Genomic DNA, 24,379 nt, shown 5'->3' on the forward strand with positions numbered 1-24,379 from the left:
TTTTAATTTTCGGCTTTCATATTTCGTTAATTTCTTACTTTTTAGACGGGGTCCAACACAATAACGTTTTTTAGAAAACTGCCATAAAGCAGTTTGTATTGCTATAATATGCATGGCTCGATCCAAACGTGACAACTGAACACCATGCACACATCGAATAAATGCACAACATAGAAACAGAAATCTTCGAACAGAACAAATAGGGAGGTTTCGCTCTACGGAATGACGTATGAAAATAACGAGGAACTGCACGGAATTTTCATACGTAAATATCAGAGCTGTTGGGTTTCGCTCTACGTGATTTCTCCACGACTGCTAAACATGCCTTGTTGCTTTGGAGACGCGTTGGCTTCATGCGACCGCCGCATGCACCATGAACCGAAACCGCGTTTCCCTTTGTACATGTTTTTTGCACGTGGTGTACGGTGTGTGTACCTTGTGTTTCGCGCGGCTCGAACGTTGCCATGGACAAATTCGGAAAATGCGAAAAAAGTATTTCAAAAAGACCTACGGAGGACCCAACGTAGGAAGCAGCTTTCCTACGGAAACCCGTAGAGAGACTTACGTATGAAAGTTGCCATCGCTCCCCGGCGAGTACGACATACGGATTTTCATACGTAATTACGTAGAGCGAAACCTCCCTATTAACAAAGTAAGGGGCCGGTCACATTGAGGGAACAATCCTCAGATTATAAACCGGGAACAATTTTTTCTGCTTTTCATCACGGCCACACTGCATACGCACAATGAAAAAATCTCACTCACACGAGCAATTTTGTTGTCACCATTCGCTTCTGGCAGTCTGTCAGCCCCGCTCCTGGGCCAGAGCTGCATCAGCACAGTCTCTATAGTATCGCTCCACTTCATATCGCAATAAAAAAACAAGGAAACTCAAAGAAATCCCGTAGAATCCGCGGATGATTATAATCTTCGGCGGAAAAGCGAGGCCTCGAGCTGATTTTCATCGAGTGGATTAAATCTCTCAAATCTCCCGCTCAGCGGCAAATGTCCATGGTAACCACGGAATTTTTTCAATTTTTCCCTCAGTGTGACCGGCACCTAACAGGAATGTAAGATTGTTCATAACTATACAGGTATTCAACGACTTTCACACTCAATAGTGGTTGCGCGACAGCGAGCAAACAGACGATCGTGGGATAGGAAGTCGTACGTGGGGAGTAGTATGACCATAATTCTAGTGATGGGGTCACAGGTCAAGCTCAGTGAAAAGTAACACTTGGTTACATGGTCACGTTTTGTCACCAGGTGCGACCTCTTGTTTAGAGACGTCAGTCAAAAATGTCAAAACCAGCTTGCAGTCACGCCACACTGCTAACGTGCAATCCATCACCACGGCTAACGTGTCATCCATCACCACGGCTAATATGTCATCCATCATCACTGCGCGCCAAAACAAATGACATCAGCAGTGTACAGACCCTGTGTCCTACACCTCTAGCTACATGCGTCACGATTACGGCCATGTTATGCCCCCCCCCCCCCCCGTACCTGACAAAATATCTGTTTGCCCCGCGATGACACTGCCACCTGCACTTCCCTTTGTGCTATCAATCTCACACCACGATGAATCTAGGCCCTTTATCAGTTGAACGGGTCACATTGTAACAGCATTGTTTTTTATGATTGCTGCCCATTTGGAGACTCTTCGTCTAAAGTCATTGTACAGAGATGCCGTCCAGCCGGGAGCGGGATGCCAAAAAGCGGGATGCCAAAAAGCAGGAGGCCAAAAAGCGGGATGCTGAAGAGAGAGATGACCAAGAGCCGAGCTGCCAAGAGCAGGGCGACCAAGAGCTTGTCTCAAAAGCCCAAACCAGTCCATGGTCTGATTCCCAGCATTGTAAAGTTCATCACGTCAAAGAACTGGACGCCCAAGAGCGGGATACTCAAGAACTGGACGCCCAGGATCGGGATACTCAAGAAATGGACGCCCAAGAGCGGAATACTCAAGATGCCCAAGAGGGGAATACTCGACATCCCCAAAACCCAAAACGGCCATGCTTGGATCCGAGAGAGGAACGCGATCAAATAAGTGACACTGAAGAGAGTGATTCCAAAGAGAGTGACGTCCGAATAAGTGATGCCCACAAGAGCGACGCCCAAGAGAGTGACGCCCCCGGGAGTGACGCGCCGACCACTGCCCCAGAGAGTGACGCCCAGGAGAGTGATTTTCAAGATGCCCAAGAGGGGAATACTCAACATCGCCAAACCCCGAAACGGCCATGCTTGGATCCGAGAGAGGAACGCGATCAAATAAGTGACACCGAAGACAGTGACTCCAAAGAGAGTGACGGCCAAAAGAGTGATGCCCACGAGAGCGACGCCCAAGAGAGTGACGCCACAGAGAGTGACGCCCCGGCCAGTGCACCAGAGAGTGACGCCCAGGAGAGTGATTCTCAAGATGCCCAAGAGGGGAATACTCAACATCGCCAAACCCCAAAACGGCCATGCTTGGATCCGAGAGAGGAACGCGATCAAATAAGTGACACTGAAGAGAGTGATTCCAAAGAGAGTGACGTCCAAAGGAGTGATGCCCATGAAAGCTACGCCCAAGAGAGTGACGCCACAGGGAGTGACGCGCCGGCCAGTGCACCAGAGAATGACGCCCAGGAGAGTGATTCTCAAGATGCCCAAGAGGGGAATACTCAACATCGCCAAACCCCAAAACGGCCATGCTTGGATCCGAGAGAGGAACGCGATCAAATAAGTGACACCGAAGACAGTGACTCCAAAGAGAGTGACGGCCAAAGGAGTGATGCCCACGAGAGCGACGCCCAAGAGAGTGACGCCACAGAGAGTGACGCCCCGGCCAGTGCACCAGAGAGTGACGCCCAGGAGAGTGATTCTCAAGATGCCCAAAAGGGGAATACTCAACATCGCCAAACCCCAAAACGGCCACGCTTGGATCCGAGAGAGGAACGCGATCAAATAAGTGACACTGAAGAGAGTGATTCCAAAGAGAGTGACGTCCAAAGGAGTGATGCCCATGAAAGCTACGCCCAAGAGAGTGACGCCACAGGGAGTGACGCGCCGGCCAGTACACCAGAGAGTGACGCCCAGGAGAGTGATTCTCAAGATGCCCAAGAGGGGAATACTCAACATCGCCAAACCCCAAAACGGCCATGCTTGGATCCGAGAGAGGAACGCGATCAAATAAGTGACACCGAAGACAGTGATTCCAAAGAGAGTGACGTCCAAAGGAGTGATGCCCACGAAAGCTACGCCCAAGAGAGTGACGCCACATGGAGTGACGCCCCGGCCAGTGCCCCAGAGAGTGACGCCCAGGAGACTGATTCTCAAGACAAGAATGACTGGTACCAACTTTTCCTGAGATTTCCCCCGGAGCCGCGCTGTGATCTTGAAGACCAGTGCTCACAACAGCAGGAGTTGAACATCCCACGCCAGGAGCAGGACGTCGCACAGGGGGAGGTCGAACATTGGGAGCGGGAAGAGCTGCCGTATGAGCTGTTGCAACAGATGAAGCAGCATGACGAACAGCAAAAGCGGGATGTACAACAGCGAGACGACCAACAGTGGAAAATGGCGGACGAACAGTGGAAGGGGAATTCCCAACAGCAGGAGGTGGATATATCAAAGTGGAAGCGGGCGGTCCAAAAATGGGAGCGGCACGCCCTAAGGCGGAGGCGGGATTGTGACCAACCTCTGGAGAGTGATGTCCAACAGCGAGAGCGGGAGCTGCAGTATCAACAGCGAGAGGGGGAGCTGCAGGTCCAACAGCGAGAATGGGAGCGCCATGTCCAACAGTGGGAGTGGGAGCTCCATGTCCAACAGCGGAAATGGGAGCTGCAGGTCGAACAGCGGGAGTGGGAGCTGCACATCCAGCAGCAGGAGTGGGAGCTGCACATGCAACAGTGGGAAAGGGAGCTGCACGTCCAACAGCAGGAGTGGGAGATGCACGTTGAACACCAGGAGTGGGAGCGGAAGGTCCAACAGCAGGATTGGGAGGTTCAAGGCCATGAGTTCAACAGCGTGAGTGGGACGTCCAACCGGAGCCTTAGTTCCAAAAGCGGAGCGTAGAGACTAAGAAGAACGGGGTGATGTAGAACTGCCACAACCACAGCTATCCTGGGACACTGATTCTGATTCTGATGTGGCGCAGGACAACCGCCACAATCACACTCATTCTGGGATACTGATTCTGTTTCTAACGGCCAACAGCGAGAGCAGGACTAAGGGTGGCACGCCAACGTGCAGGACGCGGAAAATGCAGGGCACAGAATGACAGCAATACTTAGATACTATTTCTGAATCATTGCATTGAATATGTTCTATCCACCAACCATTGCTAGATGATGGTCTTTGACATAAAATACAAAAGTGGCAGTATGTCATGTACTCATGTATGAATTTCCAGCAATGTTGCATGGCTTGTTCAGATATCCATCTCACATCATGATTTGCTCGTCTTTTCTTGTCTAAATACGTACGCTGTGTACTTTGTATGTTATGTCTTGCCATCTGATCCTCGTTCGGAATTCTCTGCCAAGTCCGAGACGAATAATGGCACACCAGATGTTTCCGAGGCTGTTGTTAATTCATCTGTAATGTTCGTCCGACTTTCTATGTATTATACAGGAAGCACTCGTGTGCCATACCATTTCAGTACACCATTCTGCACAAGACCGAACACTCGACAAAATAAGCTATCACAACTGAATGTACGACAATGTGTCATGCTGAACATGTGTACTGGTGTGTTTATGTGCATGTGTGCGCGTGCGTGCGTGTGTTCGTGTGGTGGGGGGATTGTTCTTTTATTCCCGTTCTTTAGTAGTAGTAGTAGTAGTAGTAGTACCCCCCCCCCCCCACCCCGCCACACAGCATCAGGATGACGGTTATTTTATGACCAAAACGGCGAATTGAATGTTTTCGGAAATGAGTTTGTAAAAAGCAGTGATTGAGTGTGAGCCAGTGTTGCTCACAAACCAATTTTTACTAACGAAGCTGCGTAATGCGTCCTACAAGATTTTATCTTGCAATTGTATTCTAAAATTGATTTCACTTCGTAACTTCGTCTTGCTATCTACTACGCCCACCAAAGTACAACAGCATGTCCTCTCCATTGCTGGGCTATTGCAAAGAATGGCGTCTAGCGATATCAGTGGGCATTTTACGGCAGCCTTGTGCGGCAGAGCGTTTCGTGTGATTCATGGCTTTGGTCGTTTAAAATACCCCACCAACGAATTCAACAAAAGCAAAACATTCTTTACGCACTTGGAAGTAGCGACTTCGGCGATACTAGCGGTGACGTTGTGGTCAGGTGGGTTGCTGTATTACATTTTCGGCGAATTAAGGGTGAAATTGGTAAATTCGGTGCAAAAAATACTAGCGGTGACATTAGTGCTGTCTGTCTCGTACGGCTTGTAAGTTCAAGCATGGCCCCAACTTTGGCTGCTGGATGCTAGCCCAGTGGGCGCCCATCTCTGGCCTTCGGCCGAGTGCTGGTGGATAATTATTTCTGACGTGACGCGAAAGTTCAGCTCATGTTATTTGGCTCGCGCGTCAAAATAATGGGAGTGACAAGCAGCCCACGTCGAAATTTGTAGTTTTACGCAAATTTGACGTAAAATTGCGCGTCACGTCGGAAATAACGCGCATCTTAACCTGTCCATTTACGCCGAGAAACTTGTGTTCGTGTCAGACAAACATGTTTTAGCAGGCCTTTCCTAGGTGCACTATAGCAGCGTATGGGGGAGGGGCGGGGGTGAGAATAAAGATTCACACAAACATGCATTGCTTCTCCGCAGTAAAAATAACAAGATTATGCAGGGAGAAATGTTCCTGCAGAGTACCAACTGACAACAAACTATAACCTAGAATGTATGTGACGTTTAACTGAAAAGCCTTGAAGCCAGAACAATAGTAATAATTATGGACGACTATAGAAGATTGCATATTCCATAGTGCATCAGGAAAAATAAAGGCAGTTCCCAGATTCCTGGAATGCTAAGCACCACAAGTATAGAGCAATAGCACAAAGGCAGAAGACAACAGTAACAAGCGATCAATTACAGTTCTAACACTGTGTTTCATGCACAAGCACATACAGCAAAGCTAAGGTACACCTCAGACAACTGTTCATCATCTGGCTATAGGCATATTTTTATTTATTTTTATTACCCAATGCTGTAGACTGCAAGCTGTTTCGGTCATAAAGGCCTGAATACTGAATAGTGAATACCGAATAACACAGAACCATCAGATGCTGCACAGCAGCGGCGTTGGCATTACACGTCTAGCCAGAGCAGAGGCAAGACGTGAAGTGCATTATGTAGCAAAGTGCTGGCACATAAATTAATAATCCTATTACACTGTATGTGGATATTCGGTTAAGACAACACACAAAGAATAATGTGCTCATGTAATCAAGTAGCGTGCTCCACTTTCTGTGGACATGCAATGTAAGTTATATCCATGGCGGTGCAACAAAATTTTGATTGATGTTTTTTGGATTCAGAGCAACAATGGACACGGCGAGAAATCTTGTCATGCCCTTTGCTCAGGTGGCAAGAGGGTGTTCATCTGTGCAAGACGCTGAGAGTACTTACCCATATCCTTGATCATTAGGCAGAGCTTGCGATACCCATCTTGTTCTTGGGACATGATGTACTCCAGTACTCTGTTGTTGTGCTCGTGTGGGCCCTCGTTCTTTTCGACGCGAAGCAAAGTGCTGACTTGCGCTGCTGTCAGAATGTGCTTTCTCATGGCCTCCTTGCGGAACGCCCCTGCTGGAAGTTTGCACAGCCACTCATGTAACTCTGTCTCGTATAGCGCATGCTCGAACGGGTTGCTCCATGCGCCAGCACTTGCTTCTGCATGATCGGGAAAGAGAGATTTACCAGTAGGATAAGAAGAAGAAGTCAACATTGGCAATTAGGCCAAGGCCGTTTGAGTTCTCAGATGGCACGTGTTCATCATTCCTCTTACAGTATTATGCAAAAACTACACGCAAAAATCAGTCACTTTTGCATCAACTGTTGCACCGAAACATGTTGGTGGTGCAAGGAGAAGCTTGTCGTTTGGAGCGACAAGTGATCGCGGCTGCTTTTCCTTGTCAGAGTCAACAATACACTACTCCTTGTTTTGCAGCGTTGGGAGTGGTGTTGGAGTAGAAATTGCTGACTAGACGTCGCGGAGGGGCGAGCTTTCCTACGCAGGTATGAGTTCGGGCGTATTTCAGCAGGGTCGAGTGGAAAAATTCAAAATTATTTATTTCAAGAAAACCCAAAAAGGATGATGGGGGACATGTACTCAGTGCTAGAAGAGGTGTTGTACTATCTGCCGGTGTATAGTGTTTGCTGATTGAGGACGTAGCTCGCTGTTTTATCAGCGCTTGCAATTTGGCTATTTTCAAGACGATCATTTGTGGCGTCAAGGGATGATGACCCTCGTCTTCTGGGATGCTGGCGTGGCTAAGGGGTGCTACCTCAAGAACTCCTCTGACGTGAGGTAATGTTGTCTTGATGGAGTTTTTTTCGTAGCTTCTTCTTGTATGCTGTACCGTGGCTCGTTGTAGACCCATAAATCGTGCCAACATTCGGCCCATATTGAGGGTATGCCAATTTCATGGTTCCCTTCAAACGATTTTGCGTGTTTCTTTGGAATGTCGATCTACATCCCACAGCAAACCTACCTGCAAAATTTGAGCGAAATCTGAGATCAACTTGCACAAAATTTTTTGCCCTGTCGACGTGTTCGCGAAAATGCATAAAAGTCTATCCGTACTATCATTTCAATATTCTACCTGCACTAGTATTGTGGTCTCGGACCATTGATTTCTTCCAATGAGAGTGAACGCCGCAAGACCAGAGAATGTTACAAACAACAATAACTGAAACTTACGAAGATAACAGTAAGATAAACTAACCTCCAATGTCCAACGGTAATGCGGTAGCAGCTCCACTTGACCTGCACAGGACCAAAAGTGAAAAATAGACGGCTCTCAATAAAATATCTGCGACCTCACACACACTTCCCTATGCATAAAATAGAAGACCCAAAACAACAATCTAAAATTTCTGGCGATTTGTTTTCTTTTCAGGTAGTTCACTTCACAGAGTGATCCTTTGCCGGAATTTGAAGTTCTCCCTATCCTTTCAAAAATGATGATGATTATTATGTCCCCTTTCTTCACATCTTTCGAAGGCGATAAGCCAGACCCAGCGGGAAGATATTTCCATGGGTGGGACTGCAAAAAGAAAGTGAACAAATATAAAGCTAAAAACCAAAGGGACAAGAAATAGGGGAAGGAAGAGGAAGAACGGAAAGAACCTCAATCCGAACTCCAATAGCAAAACAATAACTTTTGCAGCGACAGGTATTCTACAAGTGATAAAATAATAAGGACGTCCAGATCGGTGGTCAAAACTTGAAACTTGGTGAGCCGAATGATGTTGTTATGGGGATTATTAAGACATTGGAATTCGGAATTGGTACCAGGCTATTACTGACGCACCTAGAGTCCGCTCTGAAATAGCACAAGGGACAAAAGGGACAAAAGCTGACACCAGGACTCAAGTATGGCCTATGCAAATTGTAGCCAAGTGCAACTGGCAAGCGTTAGAGTGCTAAACTTGCCAGCGTCAGAGTGCTAAATCAAAGTTTACATCAACCAATGAAGGGAGTAACAAAGGAAATATCTTTATCAGTCGTTATTCAAGTCTCTTGGCTATTGAACGAGGAAACGAAGCAGATGTGCATCCACATGTTAACACTTTGTAGCCTGCAAAGTCAAATATCGACGGTATACCGTCGGGGGACTAAAACGTTCGAAACTCACTCGAAACTTGACGTAATTCCACAACATATCTAAGAAGAAGCCGAAGAGCTCAGCTTTCTAATGCAACAATCGCCTCAGAGCTACAATGTCGCGTTGCAGAGTTATCGCGCTGATAATTTCAGCAAAGTCGAACATTTTCTCAGTGACTGGCCTTGAGACTTGCGTGAGGGATTTCCCCTTTGGATGAGATGCTGATTCACTCAGGCAGGCTTCCTGCACTTGGCCAGCTTAAAACAAAACTCACCGCAAAACAATTGAGTGTACCGCGATAAATGAGAGTGAAATGGCTGGCGTCGAGGGAATTTGCTCCTTTATCCAGCTCTGTGGACTGTTCGAGGCGCCGTGGCGTTGGATATGTGACTGCCGTGGTGTTGAATTTGAGCTCTAGTTACCCTGCTGGCGGAGTGCTTTCCAGTAAGCCCAATATTATGGAAATCCAAAAACGAACACCAAAGTTATGGCCAAAATAAGGTGAAGAATATGTCGCAATTGCAGTTGCATACAATGGCACCTATGCATAATTTTCCCGCGGTTTTTTGTGCGGGGCAACTTCACGACCTCGACACTGTACTTGCACCACGCAGCGCAGCATGCAGTCTCATGCATGCACGCGTGGAAACTCTGATGATCGTAGAGCCCTACGTACGTACCTGCTTCGCGTTTGCTGAGGCTGAAGTACAATGTACAATTTTTTTTCCATTGTGTTGGTGAAGAATCAAACTCAAAGCAAGACATTTATTTCCTTCTTGGAAGGCAAGGGTTGTCACAGTTTGCTGTTGTGTATAAGTAGCAAGTTAGTTAGAGATCAGTAAGCAGCTGACACAATCATGCCAAGCAACGCTCATTGTATCGTCCCTGGCTGCTCAAATCGTAAAAGCAGCTGCAAGTTTGGTTTGTTTGAAACTGATGATGCGAACTCGCAAGGACGAAAAGTGTTTGTGAAGCGTCGTCTATGTGGATCAGACCTGGCTCGTGTTGGCTGCGGAGGAACAGCAGAGGTCTGTAAAGCTGTATCTTTTCATCGTTTGCCTAAAGATTCGGATCGACGCCGGCATATCAGGGCCGAGTGGCTTGCCAAAATACCAAGAGTCAACACTCCTCTTTCTGGAAACTCGTATGTCTGTGGGGTGCACTTTCCTGGTGGTCGACCTGTGACGGAGGACGAGCCACCTTCCCGTTTCTTGGACAAAGCCGTCGTAGTGAAGAGGAAGAGCCGTGTTTCGACAGGCGAAGTCAGTCGACCCGTTGAAGCGATTGATATTGATGACGATGTTGATTTACCAGTCACAGATGAATCGGTGCCTGAGGCTGCAACACTTTTAGCTGACCATGATTATGGTGAAGTTCCCGTTCTCCAAGAGAACAAAATAAAGACTTTGGAAGCACAAGTGGCTAAGTTGCGGTCCCAGTTGGAGCAGGCCTTGTACAATTTGGATGAATCGGAAGAAGCTTTGCGGAAATGCCAACTCCATTACTCGAACATCCGACATGACAACAAGATTGTACTGTTTTACACGGGCCTGAGTTCTCTGGCGTTTGACTTGTTGCTGGATCAGTTGCGGTGTGGATGTCAAGACATGTGCTTTGCTACTAAAGTGCCAGCTGATTTCCTTGGCCAGGACAGCCGTGGCAGACGAAGAGCATTGGTGTATGAAGACGAGTTGCTATTGACCCTTGTCAAACTTCGGCATACTTTCCCTGAGTCAGATTTAGCACTGCGATTCGGAATAGATCAATCCACGGTGTCCCGAATATTTTCAACGTACATTCGTTGCATGTACTTCTCTATGAAAGAAGTGGACATTTGGCCGAGCGGGGCTCTGATTGATCGCTACATGCCCGACGTCTTCAAAGACAAGTACCCACGCACCCGGGTAATTATTGACGCAACAGAGTTTCCCATTGAGAAGCCAGCCAACCCAACTGTACAAGCAGCCACCTGGTCGAATTACAAAAACAGGAACACTTTCAAACTGTTAGTTGGTGTGACACCTACCGGTGCAATATCGTTTCTGTCTCCTCTTTATGGCGGGCGCATTTCTGATAAGAAACTGACAAAGCGAAGTGGGCTAATGAAGTTGATGGAGAAGGGTGATGCCATCATGGCCGACCGTGGTTTCGACATTGCCGATCTGCTACCGGAGGGTGTCGATCTCAACATACCCCCGTTTCTTGGTTCTCGAGATCAGCTTGATGAAGAAGAGGTGATCGAAACTCGGCGTATTGCTAGCGTGCGTATTCATGTGGAGAGAGCAATGGAAAGGATCAAGAACTTCAGGATAACTCACTTCTTATCTTCCGTGTTGTGCCCTTTGGCTGAGCAGATCATATTTGTGTGTGCATTCCTCACTAACTACATGGAGCCCCTGGTACCTCCGCCTGTTAGTAAGCCATCGACACAGTCTGCACACTTTTCCTCTGCTGCAGAAGTTGCCCAGATATCACCAGATGCAAACATTTCTGCAGCGGCTGTTTCAGCTGGCACATTTCTTTCACCTGCCATTACTGCTTCTGCTGCTGCTTCCGCTGCTACCAAGTTGTCATCTGCTGTAGCTGCTACTTCTGCTGCTACGAACGTGCCATCTCCTGTAGCTGCTACTGCTGCTGCTATCAGCGTGCCATCTTCTTCTGTAGCCGCTGCTGCCTATGTGACCACTCCCGTATGTTTGTTTTGCAAGCGCTCAGATGGCCCACTTCTTAGAGTTTGTAGGTCTTGTAACTCACGCTACCACCATATGTGTCAGAATGATGATGAAGATGGGCGTCTATGTAATTCTTGCTTTATGACCAGGCCGCTCTGTTGAAAGCTTTTTGCGCATGCCGATATTCCTACGTGGCCTCGGTATTTTCTTCCCCTCTTTTCTTTGTGTTATGTTGTGAGTAATGGTGCCCCTACACAATGATGCTTATTTCACTCAGGACTTCGTACTTCGAAGTAGAAGTAGTGATGCTCCTATTTGTCTGTTTGTGCTGTTCACCAGGTAGGAAATGTGGCCTGTGACTGCTGCAAGTGCCGCTTACTTTGAAGTAAATACGAATACTCATGTAACGTTCATGCCTTTTTGAACTCCGTTGTAACACGGAATGGCGAGCTATTGTAAACCAGTTGTACGTGCCGTTTTTTGTAGTGGTTACCAGTAATGGCAGTATAATTTACTATAACGCACTGTTTACAGCAGAGTTCCACCGTCTTGGGTACATGTATACAACACTACCTAATCATGTACAAATGCAGGAAGCCGGTAGCTGATGGAACTATCCACCATCTAATCACGGCGTTTATATCAAGAAGGAGCTACAGAACAGAAAAAGCTATAATAAAGAACATAGAGTGCAGCGTATAGAACAGTTCAGACACACTTACAGAAGAAAAGATTGCCACAAATCAGGTAAGAATGTAAACAGTCAAGACTACAGGAACTGGAGCAAAGTGAGCAATGGTCATCTCAGATGACGAGGAATATATCTATTACCAAGAAACTTGATCACAGAGCCAGTTTCGGGAGAACATGATCAAAATAAAATGTTCGGCAAGCTGCGAGAGTTTTCTTGACATGCACTTCACAAAATGAAATGCGCTCAACAAAAAGATCATTGCAGGGAGACCACACTACAAAGTCACAAAATTGAAGGCCTGCAGCAAAGAGCTGCATTTGCACTTGTGTATAGTAGGCATGTGTTGTTTTGAGAGAAAGCACACCATCCTTGTTGGACAAACAAAATGATGCAGTAGACCCAGCTACCTCTGCTAGACTTTGGTCTCTAGCAACAAACGGGCATTTAATCTCGAGCAAAAGTGATGTATCACCATCCCTAACAATGCCATCGGGACTGGCACCAAACCAGCATTCATCAGCATGCACAAATAAGCCACATGCAACAACATCTATCAGCTTGCCAGACTTGGCTTGGTGGGCTACGTAGGCACATCGTGCCTCTTCTTCATGATCAATCCCCCATCTGGTTGCAGGAGTGGTGAACGCCGGCCGATCAATGATAGTTTTTATGAGGGATGACGGGTCAGTCTGAGGTCGTCGATGAGCTACAGTATGGGCAATGGAAGCTGTAATACGCTTCTTTCGTTCATTCCTCCAGAGTTCACTTGTTGTTTGGGATGCAGTGGCTTCTTGCAGGGCATTGGCTTCTTCACAAGTAAGAATGACATTGGACTCGTACCACAGCATCTGCTTGTCCTCAGTTAGCCACTCGCAGTCAGATGGCACAGGTGTCACATCACCTGATCTGCTGTGCTCAACCTGCCACTTTTCCTTCTGTTCCCCTGCCCTAGCCAGTCTCTCCTTTTTCTGCGCTTGGGCTCTGTGCAACCTGTCCTCCTTCTGCTTAGCAGCAAATCCTGAGCTACCAGCAACAAGAGGCAATGCTAGGTGGATGGAGTTGGAGTGAATGGTTGAGTTGGCGTATTCCTCCACACGCCGGGCAAAGTCCATCCGCTTTGCAACAGCACGAGGGTCAAGTACTTCTGCAGCAGAATGCTTACGTTTCTTTGGCGCAGATTTGTCAGTGGTACTGCCACCTCTACGCCACTCCATGTCTTGAACCAGCATGGGCTCACTCTTTTTACCTGCACCTGCAGGAGGCTGGTTCCACTTTTGCAGCATGTCCGTGCACGTCGGAGCGTCACTAAACCCAAGCAGAGTGAACTCGGACAAGCCATACATCAGTGCAGCTATATGCTTGCAACTGGCAGTAACACCCTTGCCAGCAGGACAAGTGCACTGAGCACCAACAACACTGGTGGCAGATCCTGAGTCACACTGAGCAACGAGCCGAAGTTTGTAGTCAGCTTTGGTCTTCATTTCAGGCTGACAGCGGGCACGGTAGTACACACGGCTGTTGGCCTTCATCAGTTCGATTTTCTGGACATAACCTGCTCGATACAGACGAATTGACTTGCTATCAGTGGCAGCAAGCGCTTTGAAATTCTTGGCAGGTCCATCGCTGGTCATAGTGTCCACGAAATAAGAAACCATAGTTTGCATGGAGAACGACAGGGAGAGTAGCCTTCCACTCGCAGATTTAATCGGCTGCCACCCAGTAACAGGAAAATCCAGAGGGTCGTGGGGAATAACAGCAAGCGCTGCAGCTGGCGGAGGTGGCCCTTCCTTGCCATCACCGTCGCCTTCAGAGAAATGCTGAGCAAGTCTGTAAACGACACGAGCAGATAAATAACAAACTCAGATTCACAAATAATTTCAAAAAAATAAGATTTTGTTGTGGGAAGAAAACAACTCACCTCGCAACTAGATCGGCTTTCTTTCCCGACTTCTTGAGACCATACTCTCCACACTTCACCTTCAGAAGGTTCAAGGTGAGCTGGGAAAAATCCTGACTGACTGCCATCTTCCTGTCAACTAATATCGAAACTGTCTTCCACTGCAACGACTGAAAACAAAGGAGAGCCTCGCGTCGAGCAAGTTGCCCCGCACAAAGGTGCGAAGTCGCGATGGCGACCTGGCCGCCATGTTTTATGCATAGGTGCCATTATGAGAAGATACGAAACCGCTTAGCACTAGGGAAGCAACAGATCATTGAGCTTCAATTCATTTGGAAATCGCCATCACTTTCTTTGCCTACTAAATTTCGTTTTGTTAGGTCTATTGTGCTAGCGACTGTTTTATACGGATGCCAATCTTGGACATTATCTGCCTCATCAATGAGAAGAATTTCATCCTTCGAGATGAAATGCTTCCGCCGACTCTTAGGAGTAACATACCACGACCGGCGTACCAACCAATCTATCCTGGAAGAAATCAATGACATCATCGGAGCAAGCATGCGGCTAGCGAGCGAAGTCAAGAAATTTAAGTTGATGTGGTTTGGCCATGTTACGGGACGTGACGTTTTCTCCAAGCCCTTCCTGGAAGGATCAACTCCTGGATCTCGACCGAGAGGAAGGCCCGCGACATCATGGATTTCTAACATTAAAAGTTGGACGGATCTTCCCTTGCATGCTCACTCTAATGCAGCACACGATAGAGTTGGATTCAGAGACATCATTCACAATTCTCTCGCTGATTAATGCCTCTACGATCACCTTGTGATTATGAGTTATACATACATACATACATACATACATACATACATACAATTATCAGGATTATTTGGGGCTCCAAAGGGACACATGTTAAGGACAGTGCTTGGAATTTTCACCGAACTTTGGATAGCCTCCTGTTGCACAATAGCCAGGTTTCCTCCCTTGTTATTGTTATTATTATTATTATTATTATTATCCAAGTCGTAGTTTGGAGGCGGTGAAACAGGGTTTCGCAATCTGTACCTTCGCATGCAAAGACGCAAATCCACGCAATCACGTAGAAACTTCTATCAAACGTTTTCTTTCTCTTATCTTCAGGATAGTACAGGGAAGAAAAGGGAAAGAAAACGTTTGATAGAAGGAAGTGTCTACTTGTTTGTTTGGATTTGCGTCTTTGAATGCGAAGGTACAGATTGCGAAATTATTATTATCAAGAGCACATGAGATGATATACATGTGTAGTATCCCTGCCCGACCAATACGGAAGCAGTACGGAACTAATACGGAGCTTTGCCTGATGTATATTTAGTGTATCTCCGTATGTAAGCGTACGGCAGCTGCTGCATAAAAGCGGCTGCGCATTTCTGTTTTGATGAATATTAGATTAGATTAGATAGCAATGAAAGCTAACTCGAAGAAGAAGGATTCAACCTCTAGGTGAGCACCGGAGAGAAAGTCAGTTATTTTGCCGCTTCTTCTTTCACGAACGATTATATCTCAGGTGTGTACCTGAAAGTAGAATAAAAGTAATTCTTGTTGATTTCACCGCGCCTACCACTCGGCTACCCATTACATTGGTGGCAGCGGTGTAGTTTTAAATAAAACAACGTGATTCGACCCCAGACCCCCATGGCTCAACCCGCTGCAGCTCCGTGCGACGAATCAAGATGAGAATCATGGTTCTTGCTTTCCTGGGCCTGGCCATGCTTATTAGCCTGCAGCACAGTCAGGGTGCTAACGTGGATCACCATTCTTTCCGCACGGCACACACTGGAGACTCCGATGGCGATTCCAAGCGACCCGCCACCTACATGTTAACTACTGGTGGTGATGGCGAAGCTGATGAGGACGACAACAGGCAGGCTGCTGCCCAAGACAAGGAGGGTATTCCCCAAGACCAGCAGCGTTTGATTTTCGCCGGCACGCAGTCGGAAGCAGGAGCCCACTCTTCACTTGGTACTTCGCCTCCGTGGTGGGATGCAGATTTTCGTCAACACTCTTCCTTCCTGGCTAGACCATCACTCTTTACGTCGTGCAAAGCGATGCTATCGACAATGTGAAGACCACGATTCAAGACGAGGAGGGAGGTCATTTGTCTGACGCCGAGCTAGCCGCTCTGAGTGACCAGCTCAACCAAGATGAAGATAAAACCTGGCTTGCCCTCGGCCGTAGCTTCAGCCTCCGCCGTGGTTACTAACGCTGATTCTAGGTATGGCATTTTCTTTCCTCTCTTCCTTCAGTCTCCCTGTTCTTTTCAGTCTTCCTTTATGCGAGTGTGTGAATCCAGTTTAGTTTGGTAGGCGTCTGATCATGGTGAGCCACGGCTTACCCAGCTAACGTGGGACAATGTGTGTGACAACGCCCCTTATAGTTATAGTGTATTCAGTTCGGTTTTTGAACTGCGATGTTCCTGGCGGGTTGTGCCAGCGTTGTGCAGCAAGAGTGCTGTGGCTTCAGGTCCTATTTTGAGGACAGTTCTTTCCCCTTTTGACCCCGTGAGACCGTGTGAACCTGGTGTGCTTCTACTTTATGATTTGTTATTAGTTCATTTCTTCTGTCTACTCTAAACGTTATCATTTCCGATATAAATTGCCATCTTCCGGTTGACGCTGTGTTCGTAACTCCTCACTAATTTTTTGAAAATCACGAGGGCGTGATTATCTGTAGGAAGGGAGGGTGTAGTATCCCTGCCCGACCAATACGGAAGCAGTACGGAACTAATACGGAGCTTTGCCTGATGTATATTTAGTGTATCTCCGTATGTAAGCGTACGGCAGCTGCTGCATAAAAGCGGCTGCGCATTTCTGTTTTGATGAATATTAGATTAGATTAGATAGCAATGAAAGCTAACTCGAAGAAGAAGGATTCAACCTCTATGTGAGCACCGGAGAGAAAGTCAGTTATTTTGCCGCTTCTTCTTTCACGAACGATTATATCTCAGGTGTGTACCTGAAAGTAGAATAAAAGTAATTCTTGTTGATTTCACCGCGCCTACCACTCGGCTACCCATTACACATGTACTCTTGTTAGTACTAGTAGTGGGAACAGCTGACACAAACAACACACCTGTGGCTGCAGAAGTGCAAATTTGTATTTGTTCGAATACTGCAGTTCGCGCTGTGCAATTCTCTTGCAAGAAGAAAACCAAAGGTCCAGCTCAGAACATCCAACTTTGGCCAAATTAAGGTTCTAAAAATTAATTAAATTTGCACTGCGTAACATGCTGCCCTACTAGTACCTTGCTTCACCGCTAACATTGGCAACGGTTAATTCCGGCCTCTTCAACTTTCGATAAACACCTTCTAACGTTATAATAAGATTATAAAGAACTTTACTTTATTATTGTTTGCAAGCAACCTGCCTACACTCAAGAGAGCACTGCATTTCCCACAAATCCATTCGAGTTATCGTTTCAACGTTTCGGTCTTCATGACCATCATCATGAATGAAGTGGACATGGAAAAAACAGCAGTATAACTTCACTTTAATTTAGGTTATGATTAAGCTGACCAACCCATATCCTGTTTGAACAGGCTGCACAGGCATAGGATATGCGCTGCCTGCTCCACTGTCTGCATCAGAGGCCACAGCATGAGCTCCATGACTTGCTAGCGTGCTACTTGTAAGCGTTGGAGGCGCTGGCGGCAGGACGACGCTCTCAATCCCTGTTCCAAAGAGATACGACGCTGATGATTTCTCCCTGAACGCTGTAGGCAAGTGACGGATATAGAGTGACAATGGTTTGACTTAATGCAAAATAAGTATCAGGAAGCAAAAAATTCAACCCGGCAATGACTGTGAACCATTCAGCATTTATCAATATGATTACTGGAGTCACCAAGTATTACTTCAGTAGTTGCTTTACACGTGTCAACCCAGTGGTCTGCGAGCGGATGCGGAGGATTTTTATGACAGCCGCTAAAGGATTTTCTAGATCTCTATCAAAATAATATATTACACTACAATGTAGGCTAGAAGAAGGAAGACTAGCTAGAGCTGGGACACCCTTGTGAAGTACGCTGGTGAAAACATGGCCTTCCCACTATACACGCTCCAGGCAACACCACCCAGAATTTGGCTGCTGATTCGGCGTTCATGCTTTCATAACAACATGAATGTATTGAAACAAGTACAGTGTAGCTCGTGGTGGATCTGATCTATCCTCCCTCACCGTTTAGGAGCCGCATCTGACGCCTGATCGTGGGGTGGTGGCGTCCCACGGAAGCGGAAAGGTGGTTCGTGACCAGGGAGTTGTACAACTCCTTGTTCTTGACCTGCCCGGTAAGCGAACCCGTCGATTTTTTTTCTTTTTTTACAGTGTAGTTTTTGCCTCAGGCACTGAGCACTCTTTTGGACAATCTGAAAATTCTATGTCTTTATCGCATAGTATTGCATGTTTGTTGCGCTCAATTTGTTTTGCATTTTGTTGCCCTCTACTTGGACAGTCACAATAATTGTACTACAAAGGTGTTCCATACCTACCAACCTATCCAAACCTGAGCCTCGGGATGAGGCCGGGACAATGACATACGAGTACCTAGGTATGAAATGTATTCACGTAAGCTGTGAGGCATGCGACAAAATACACTTTTCGTGCCTATTCCCACCATCGAAATCCGGGAAACTCGGGATGATTGCAGGGACATGTATGGTGTTCGCACGGGGATAGAATCGGAGAACTGGTAATAAACATAGTGAGTGCACTCGATTATGTCCGCGAATCGATGTTGAATCCATTCATGAATCGCCCTGGCTATTCACATCACCCATGTGAAAAGGGTGAATGAATTCCGAACCAATTCCAGGGCTCATGACATGAAATCGAACTACGGGATTCCAGACATGAATCGATTCATGGCAGTAATCGAACGCACCCAGTGCATTCTCCATGGCTTCCTTACATTCAACGCTCAACTGGCCCAACTCGCTTGCAGCCTTCTGAGAGTTCTCCTGTATCCATGAGCGCATCTCACGGAACGTTTCCGAAATGCGCACTGCCACATTGCACCACAGTGACTCACGAACACCACTAAACTGCCAGAAGCCCACGTGAATAGCAACGGCCACGAACTCGTCATCATCTGTGATTGTATAGATTGGCGAACCGCTCTGGCCACCGCTTGCGTCGATGTAGTGTCGATACAGGTTCTTCACCGCCAATGCAGCATTGCTATCCCACTTCTTGACGCCATCAGGTGCCGTGTTGCTATGGTGACGCTGAGGCATCGAGAAAAGAGAGGAGGTGGATCTTTCCTTGCCACTTCGGACAGAACGCTCCAACGGCTGGTCTTGGAGATCTTCTCCTTTCTTGCTCTCGCTTTCACCCACCCAGTAAAGGTTACCTCGCACATTCTTGCCCTTTACTTCCCCTGCGTATCCACACAGATATGCCTTGTCAATAAATTCATGGCGTGTGTTGGGCTTTCGAAACATAGCGCCGTTTTGGATTAGTTTGTCGAGCTGTGCACAGACGTCATCATTGATAAATTCCTTTCGCAGAGCGATCACTCCAAAGTCGTACGGGTAGCGATCGTAGACTTGATGTTTCTCACTGCAGTGTTCGCTATAACCTGGAGAAACGGCTAGCCACCCAGCCTCGCTGTCACGCCAAATGAACGTCTTCTTACCCGACGGGTAGGCTTCCACGGGCGATTCATCCTCGGGCTTCCAGTTCCACGCGATCTTGATATAGCTGTACTCGGCATGAGTTGCACAATAGATCACGTGCGCTGCCGTTGTGAAATAATAAGCAGTGTCTGCGTTACGCACCCGGTTCAACTCCTCCAGCAGAAAGCATGTGCCCGGTGCGATCATGTTGCATCCGCGACATGCGGAGAAGACTTGGAAAATGGACGAGTGAGCGACATGCTTGCTTTGTGTGCGGTCAGAAATCGCTGTTCGACGGTCGAGTGAACTGAAGACTTTCTCTTCACCGCGCACTTGGTCCATCGCTTTGCTCTAGACGACGGACTGCTTTGTGACAGCAGCACACTAGATCACAATCACTGCATGAACTAGCGTTCCTGAAATGCTGAGAGTCGATCAAAGGCACAGCAAGAACATGAGCAGTTTACCAGGTAGAGGCTTCGCACACCCCCACCAGGCTTTGAAATCAGAATTTGGAGCAACACGGTCAACAAAAATGATCAGCCTTTTGTTTCTTGTCAGGGATTTTCTCCTTCCGACCTGCACATGGGGTTTTCAAAATTATTAGAATTTCCTGACCAGCCTGCAGACGGCCATGATGTCGCCGAGAATGGATTTCTAGTCGTGCCGGATGTGTGACAAACACAGAAACTGAACAGTGTTTGTTTCACGGCGTGGCGGATGTGTTGGAACTAACTTGGTCTAAAGTCTTTAAAAAAGACTTGAGATCATGTTAGTGCGAGTCATGTCATCGGCAGGCCTCGAGCGATTTCAGTTCCTCTTCTCGAGTTTTGGAGCATATTCTCCACGTTCTGCTTTGCCATTGTCGAAGTCTGGCAGCGTTTCATCTCTAAAGAGATAAGCGCACATTTCAGTGGCGCGGAGGAAGCAAAAACAAATATTAAATTTGTATCACCGTGTCGCCAGGGCGACGGACATCTCGTAACCCCACTTTTCAAGTAGCTGAGCCTTGCTTTTATTGACGAAAATTACAAGATGAAGGGGTTGGTGCGACTTTGGCGATAGTTTCGGAAGTATGTGTTGCTTTCTACATGGGAGCTCGCTCAAGTTTCCTGCCGACTTTAATTCTCCCTTAACTGATTCACGACAGCCAACAAGAGCACACCAGAAGTCCATCGAACCGTCGATTCGGCAAACCTGCAAGAAAGCACCACTCCCTGCTCAATACACAGTGTTTCGGGGAATTCACCCTTCATCAGTTGTTCCTGGCTCGTCAAACGACTGCCAATGACAAAATGAATGTGAAATGAAGCGTGATAATCAACCACGGCGAATATCCGAAATTTTGCAAATACAACGACATGTTCAGCGCTTCTCCATCATTAGCAAATCGTGTTCTCAGCTTACGTTTTTGAAAGGTTTTAACCTGACAAAAAGGCGTCAAAACAACTGAATGTCCTCACAAGGACAAGGGATCGCCCTGCGTTTTTCCTCAAGGGATACAACGCTGCTAGCTACAGACCAAGTTTCAGGACATCGGTACCTGTTGGACGTTCTCTCATCTATTGGAGAGCACACTCTGTTTACCTCTATGTACTAACTTTTCTGGCTGTTATTTTCTAGACGAAGAAGGCTGGTCCAAAATGTACGTCGAACATGGACGCTACACAGAAGCGCTAAGTTCATTTTGTGTTGATTCCAAAGAGATGAGCGCGAGAATAAATAATTTTTGCGTGTGTTTGTGTATGTTCATTGTGTGTGTGAGTGTGTGTGTGCGTGTGTTTGCTGTTTGTGTGTATATGTGTATATGTGTATGTACGTCTGTTTGTGTTTTCTGTTTGTGTTTGTGGGTGCTTGCGTGCACGTATGCACGCTTGTGTTTATGTTCTGCCTGGAAGCTACTCAAGGTCAACTGGGAACTCATGGCCACGTACAAGGGGTACATGGATGCGGCGGATTATGCTCGCGACATCAAGGAATTGTGCTTTCATGGATTCTCGCATTATGCTCGCACAGTCTTCATATTACATGTATGCTTTGGCATGCTGGGATACATATTCACTTTGTTGTACTTATAGGGAGCCTCAAAGTTCTGAAGATTGTGCCTTTTTCGTACTTGCCAGTGGCCATAACTACACCAAAAGGTTACATGAGTACCCCCATACCAAGATGTCCATGTATGCTAGAGATCAACATGGAAAAGAGAAAACCTTACTTCTTCTATCGATTAGTTTACTTCTTTTGTACTTGTAAAAAGACTTTTTCATTGCCAAATCAGTTTGAGGTACCTTAGAAAATTATCATGTCCAACTGTCTTGATAATCGTCACACTCGTCCAATCGATGTCACCTTCATCCTGCGATTTATCAGCTCATCTCTCCCGTAACTCAACCTCTCCTTCCATGATGACCGAACATCAACTATACCTCGATATTTTTTACAAAACAAAAACAACAAGGACAATTAAGGCTTGTTTACTGCTACTTCAAGTTTCATGCTCTCGCAATCATCAGACAACATGAGGATGGGGTGATCGAGCATGAAACTTCTTGCTGTTTTGTGTTACGCTCTGCCTCCGCGGTGTTGAGCACTGTCGGCATACTGTGTACATCCTCCGGTCAATTTTTTTAGATAAATATATGAGCATTATCCATAGCCTGCGCAGTCATGGCTGCTAAAACCACGACTTCGTATCATGCATAATGTACATGAACGCGGAGTTTTGCGGACTACCCATCACTATCTCGTCCACCCCAGGATACCTGATAAAGGCTGATTTACTCACATCTACTACATGTACTGTATCAGCGTGAGATAGGACTTTGAAGAAGACCAGTTCGAGCATACAATAATGTACTGCCATGATTTTTTCCCTGCTTTTCATTGACAACACTATCTGCATGACCTCTGAACCCTTTACCATGCTGACCACCAGCACAGACCCGGTGCATTGTACACAATAGTGTAGCCTACAAACTAGAGCTGTGGCACAATCATGCTCTCTCTCTCTCTCTCCCTCCCTCTCTCTCTCTCTCCCTCTCCCTCTCCCCTCTCTCTTTCTCTCTCTCTCGCTCTCTCTCTCTCTTTCTCACTTCATCTCCCTCCCTCCCTAGCTGCATTCCTATCGATGCCTGGTCGTAGGGTATGATTCCGAGACCTCCGGTCGGATGAGCCTCGCCAACCACATCGGCACATCACCCATACTTCCCTTTGTCTTGTTGTCCAGTGTCATTTCAGTTGTCCTCTTCCCCTGACTATTAGTTGGGCTGTGTTTTTAGTAAAAAAAATGTAGTTATGCTCCTACTTCCGAAAGGATGCCAAATTATGCTTCAAATTTTCAACCACCAAATTAAGCCAAAAGTTATGCCGGCATTATCCGCCGGTGCCTAACGGCTAATGGGGTTTCTCGACAATTGTGCCAGTGGCTGTGAGACCTAACGACTAATCCCCACCGTTAGGCGCTGCATCTGCCGCTAGGATTTGTCGGGTGTTAGCGGCCGTTGTGAGTTACCTTCGGGAACGGACACGATAATTTACAAAATTTACTTTCACAGAACAGTTGTTATGTACAAGTACATGAAAAATGTCCTCTTGAAAATATTTTCCAAAAAAGAACTTAAAAGACAACATGTCACAGTGCTCAATAGCGCAATACGCCGATCACAAGATCACGTGATAACAAGACGGAGAGTGAATTGTAACGTTAACTCTCGGCTCCAGGTTCGTACCGAGTACATGTATATGCACATGCATAGCATTGGTCAGTAGATTATTTTCATACAATGTACACTACCGCACATCCGTGACGCCGAGACCTCAGGTCGGCAGAGTCATCAATGCCCCACCATCACTGCTGCGTCTCGGTGCAGCGCCTGCTCATTAGTTGTCACGTTTGTCCTAGTCTCTGTACCATTGTCTTTCCTCATTCATTTCGAACTGGTTATGTGAACATAGTAAAACGTCCATTGTATTGTGTTGCACTGATCTCAGTCTCACTAAGGCGGACACGCTGACTGGGGTGCCGGGGTACCTGCACTCTGCGCAATGTATTATGTAATAATGATACATGGTACATTGTCCACGTACTTGTACACATGTACTCCATGTGGCAACGTGAATATACATGTACATTGGAGAAGGGTAGGTGTATAAATGTAGCATTCATTTCAACTAAGAGACTGACATGCTAACTGGTTTGAGGGAAAGAGACAAACGGGAAAAGTCTGAAGAAAAAATTCACTGCCACCACCAGGACTCGAACCAGGGACCCTCGCTTGTAGCCAGCGATGCTCTAACCACTGAGCTATGGTGTAGTCGTCATCCCAGCAGAGCCCGTTCAACATTTTCTTCAGACTTCGTAACTCACACTTCCTGTGAATCCACACAGGCGGGTGGGACGCAGCCCTCACTGTAACCCACACACTTCATGTACAAACTAGCACGCGGGGAGCCCCAAGTCATAAAATATTAACTGGTTTGAGGGAAAGAGACAAACGGACATGCATGTACATTTTGTATAGTGGTGGTGCATCTGAGAATAGAGGACACCTGTTAATCAAGGACATTTGCGCTCAGTCTCATGAGTGTCCGTTATTGTCAGGTTTGACTGTAGTAACGATTCATGGTAGTGTGAGATGTACATTGTACAGTTCCAACAGAAGTGCAGGTGATCATGCTAT

The 24,379-nt window shown here is 46.8% G+C and overlaps 4 protein-coding genes across 4 annotated transcripts; 2 read left to right on the forward strand and 2 right to left on the reverse strand.

Annotated features, from left to right (window-relative positions):
• Positions 1–1,619: 1,619 nt before the first annotated feature.
• Positions 1,620–4,056, forward strand: LOC135827867 (sarcoplasmic reticulum histidine-rich calcium-binding protein-like). The gene has a single exon (XM_065340302.1). The coding sequence runs from the start codon at positions 1,690–1,692 to the stop codon at positions 4,054–4,056; it is 2,367 nt and encodes a 788-aa protein (XP_065196374.1). The 5' UTR covers positions 1,620–1,689.
• A 1,796-nt stretch (positions 4,057–5,852) lies between these two features.
• Positions 5,853–20,205, reverse strand: LOC135828478 (uncharacterized). Its single transcript, XM_065340925.1, has 4 exons — positions 18,995–20,205; positions 17,608–17,800; positions 7,907–7,947; positions 5,853–6,851 (listed from the first exon to the last, which is right to left on the reverse strand). The coding sequence occupies exons 1-4, from the start codon at positions 20,040–20,042 to the stop codon at positions 6,526–6,528; spliced, it is 1,608 nt and encodes a 535-aa protein (XP_065196997.1). The 5' UTR covers positions 20,043–20,205; the 3' UTR covers positions 5,853–6,525.
• LOC135828356 (uncharacterized) lies at positions 9,539–11,867 on the forward strand. Its single transcript, XM_065340808.1, has 2 exons — positions 9,539–11,234; positions 11,379–11,867. Exons 1-2 carry the CDS (start codon positions 9,646–9,648, stop codon positions 11,620–11,622), a joined length of 1,833 nt encoding a protein of 610 aa, XP_065196880.1. The 5' UTR covers positions 9,539–9,645; the 3' UTR covers positions 11,623–11,867.
• Positions 11,958–14,292, reverse strand: LOC135828357 (uncharacterized). Its single transcript, XM_065340809.1, has 2 exons — positions 14,073–14,292; positions 11,958–13,981 (listed from the first exon to the last, which is right to left on the reverse strand). Exons 1-2 carry the CDS (start codon positions 14,177–14,179, stop codon positions 12,304–12,306), a joined length of 1,785 nt encoding a protein of 594 aa, XP_065196881.1. The 5' UTR covers positions 14,180–14,292; the 3' UTR covers positions 11,958–12,303.
• Positions 20,206–24,379: the final 4,174 nt, after the last annotated feature.

The sequence above is a fragment of the Sycon ciliatum genome, chromosome 12 (assembly GCF_964019385.1).
Source record: "Sycon ciliatum chromosome 12, ocSycCili1.1, whole genome shotgun sequence".
Taxonomy (NCBI): domain Eukaryota; kingdom Metazoa; phylum Porifera; class Calcarea; order Leucosolenida; family Sycettidae; genus Sycon; species Sycon ciliatum.

Coding starts and splice junctions, on each gene's coding strand:
- LOC135827867 (XM_065340302.1), top strand. CDS start 1,690: ATGCCGTCCAGCCGGGAGCGGGATGCCAAAAAGCGGGATGCCAAAAAG.
- LOC135828356 (XM_065340808.1), top strand. CDS start 9,646: ATGCCAAGCAACGCTCATTGTATCGTCCCTGGCTGCTCAAATCGTAAA. Junction 11,235..11,378: donor ACACAGTCTGCACACTTTTC/CTCTGCTGCAGA, acceptor TGTAGCTGCTAC/TTCTGCTGCTACGAACGTGC.
- LOC135828357 (XM_065340809.1), bottom strand. CDS start 14,179: ATGGCAGTCAGTCAGGATTTTTCCCAGCTCACCTTGAACCTTCTGAAG. Junction 13,982..14,072: donor AAAGCCGATCTAGTTGCGAG/GTGAGTTGTTTT, acceptor TGTCGTTTACAG/ACTTGCTCAGCATTTCTCTG.
- LOC135828478 (XM_065340925.1), bottom strand. CDS start 20,042: ATGGACCAAGTGCGCGGTGAAGAGAAAGTCTTCAGTTCACTCGACCGT. Junction 17,801..18,994: donor GGGCCAGTTGAGCGTTGAAT/GTAAGGAAGCCA, acceptor ACTTGCCTACAG/CGTTCAGGGAGAAATCATCA. Junction 6,852..7,906: donor ATTACCGTTGGACATTGGAG/GTTAGTTTATCT, acceptor CCGATCATGCAG/AAGCAAGTGCTGGCGCATGG.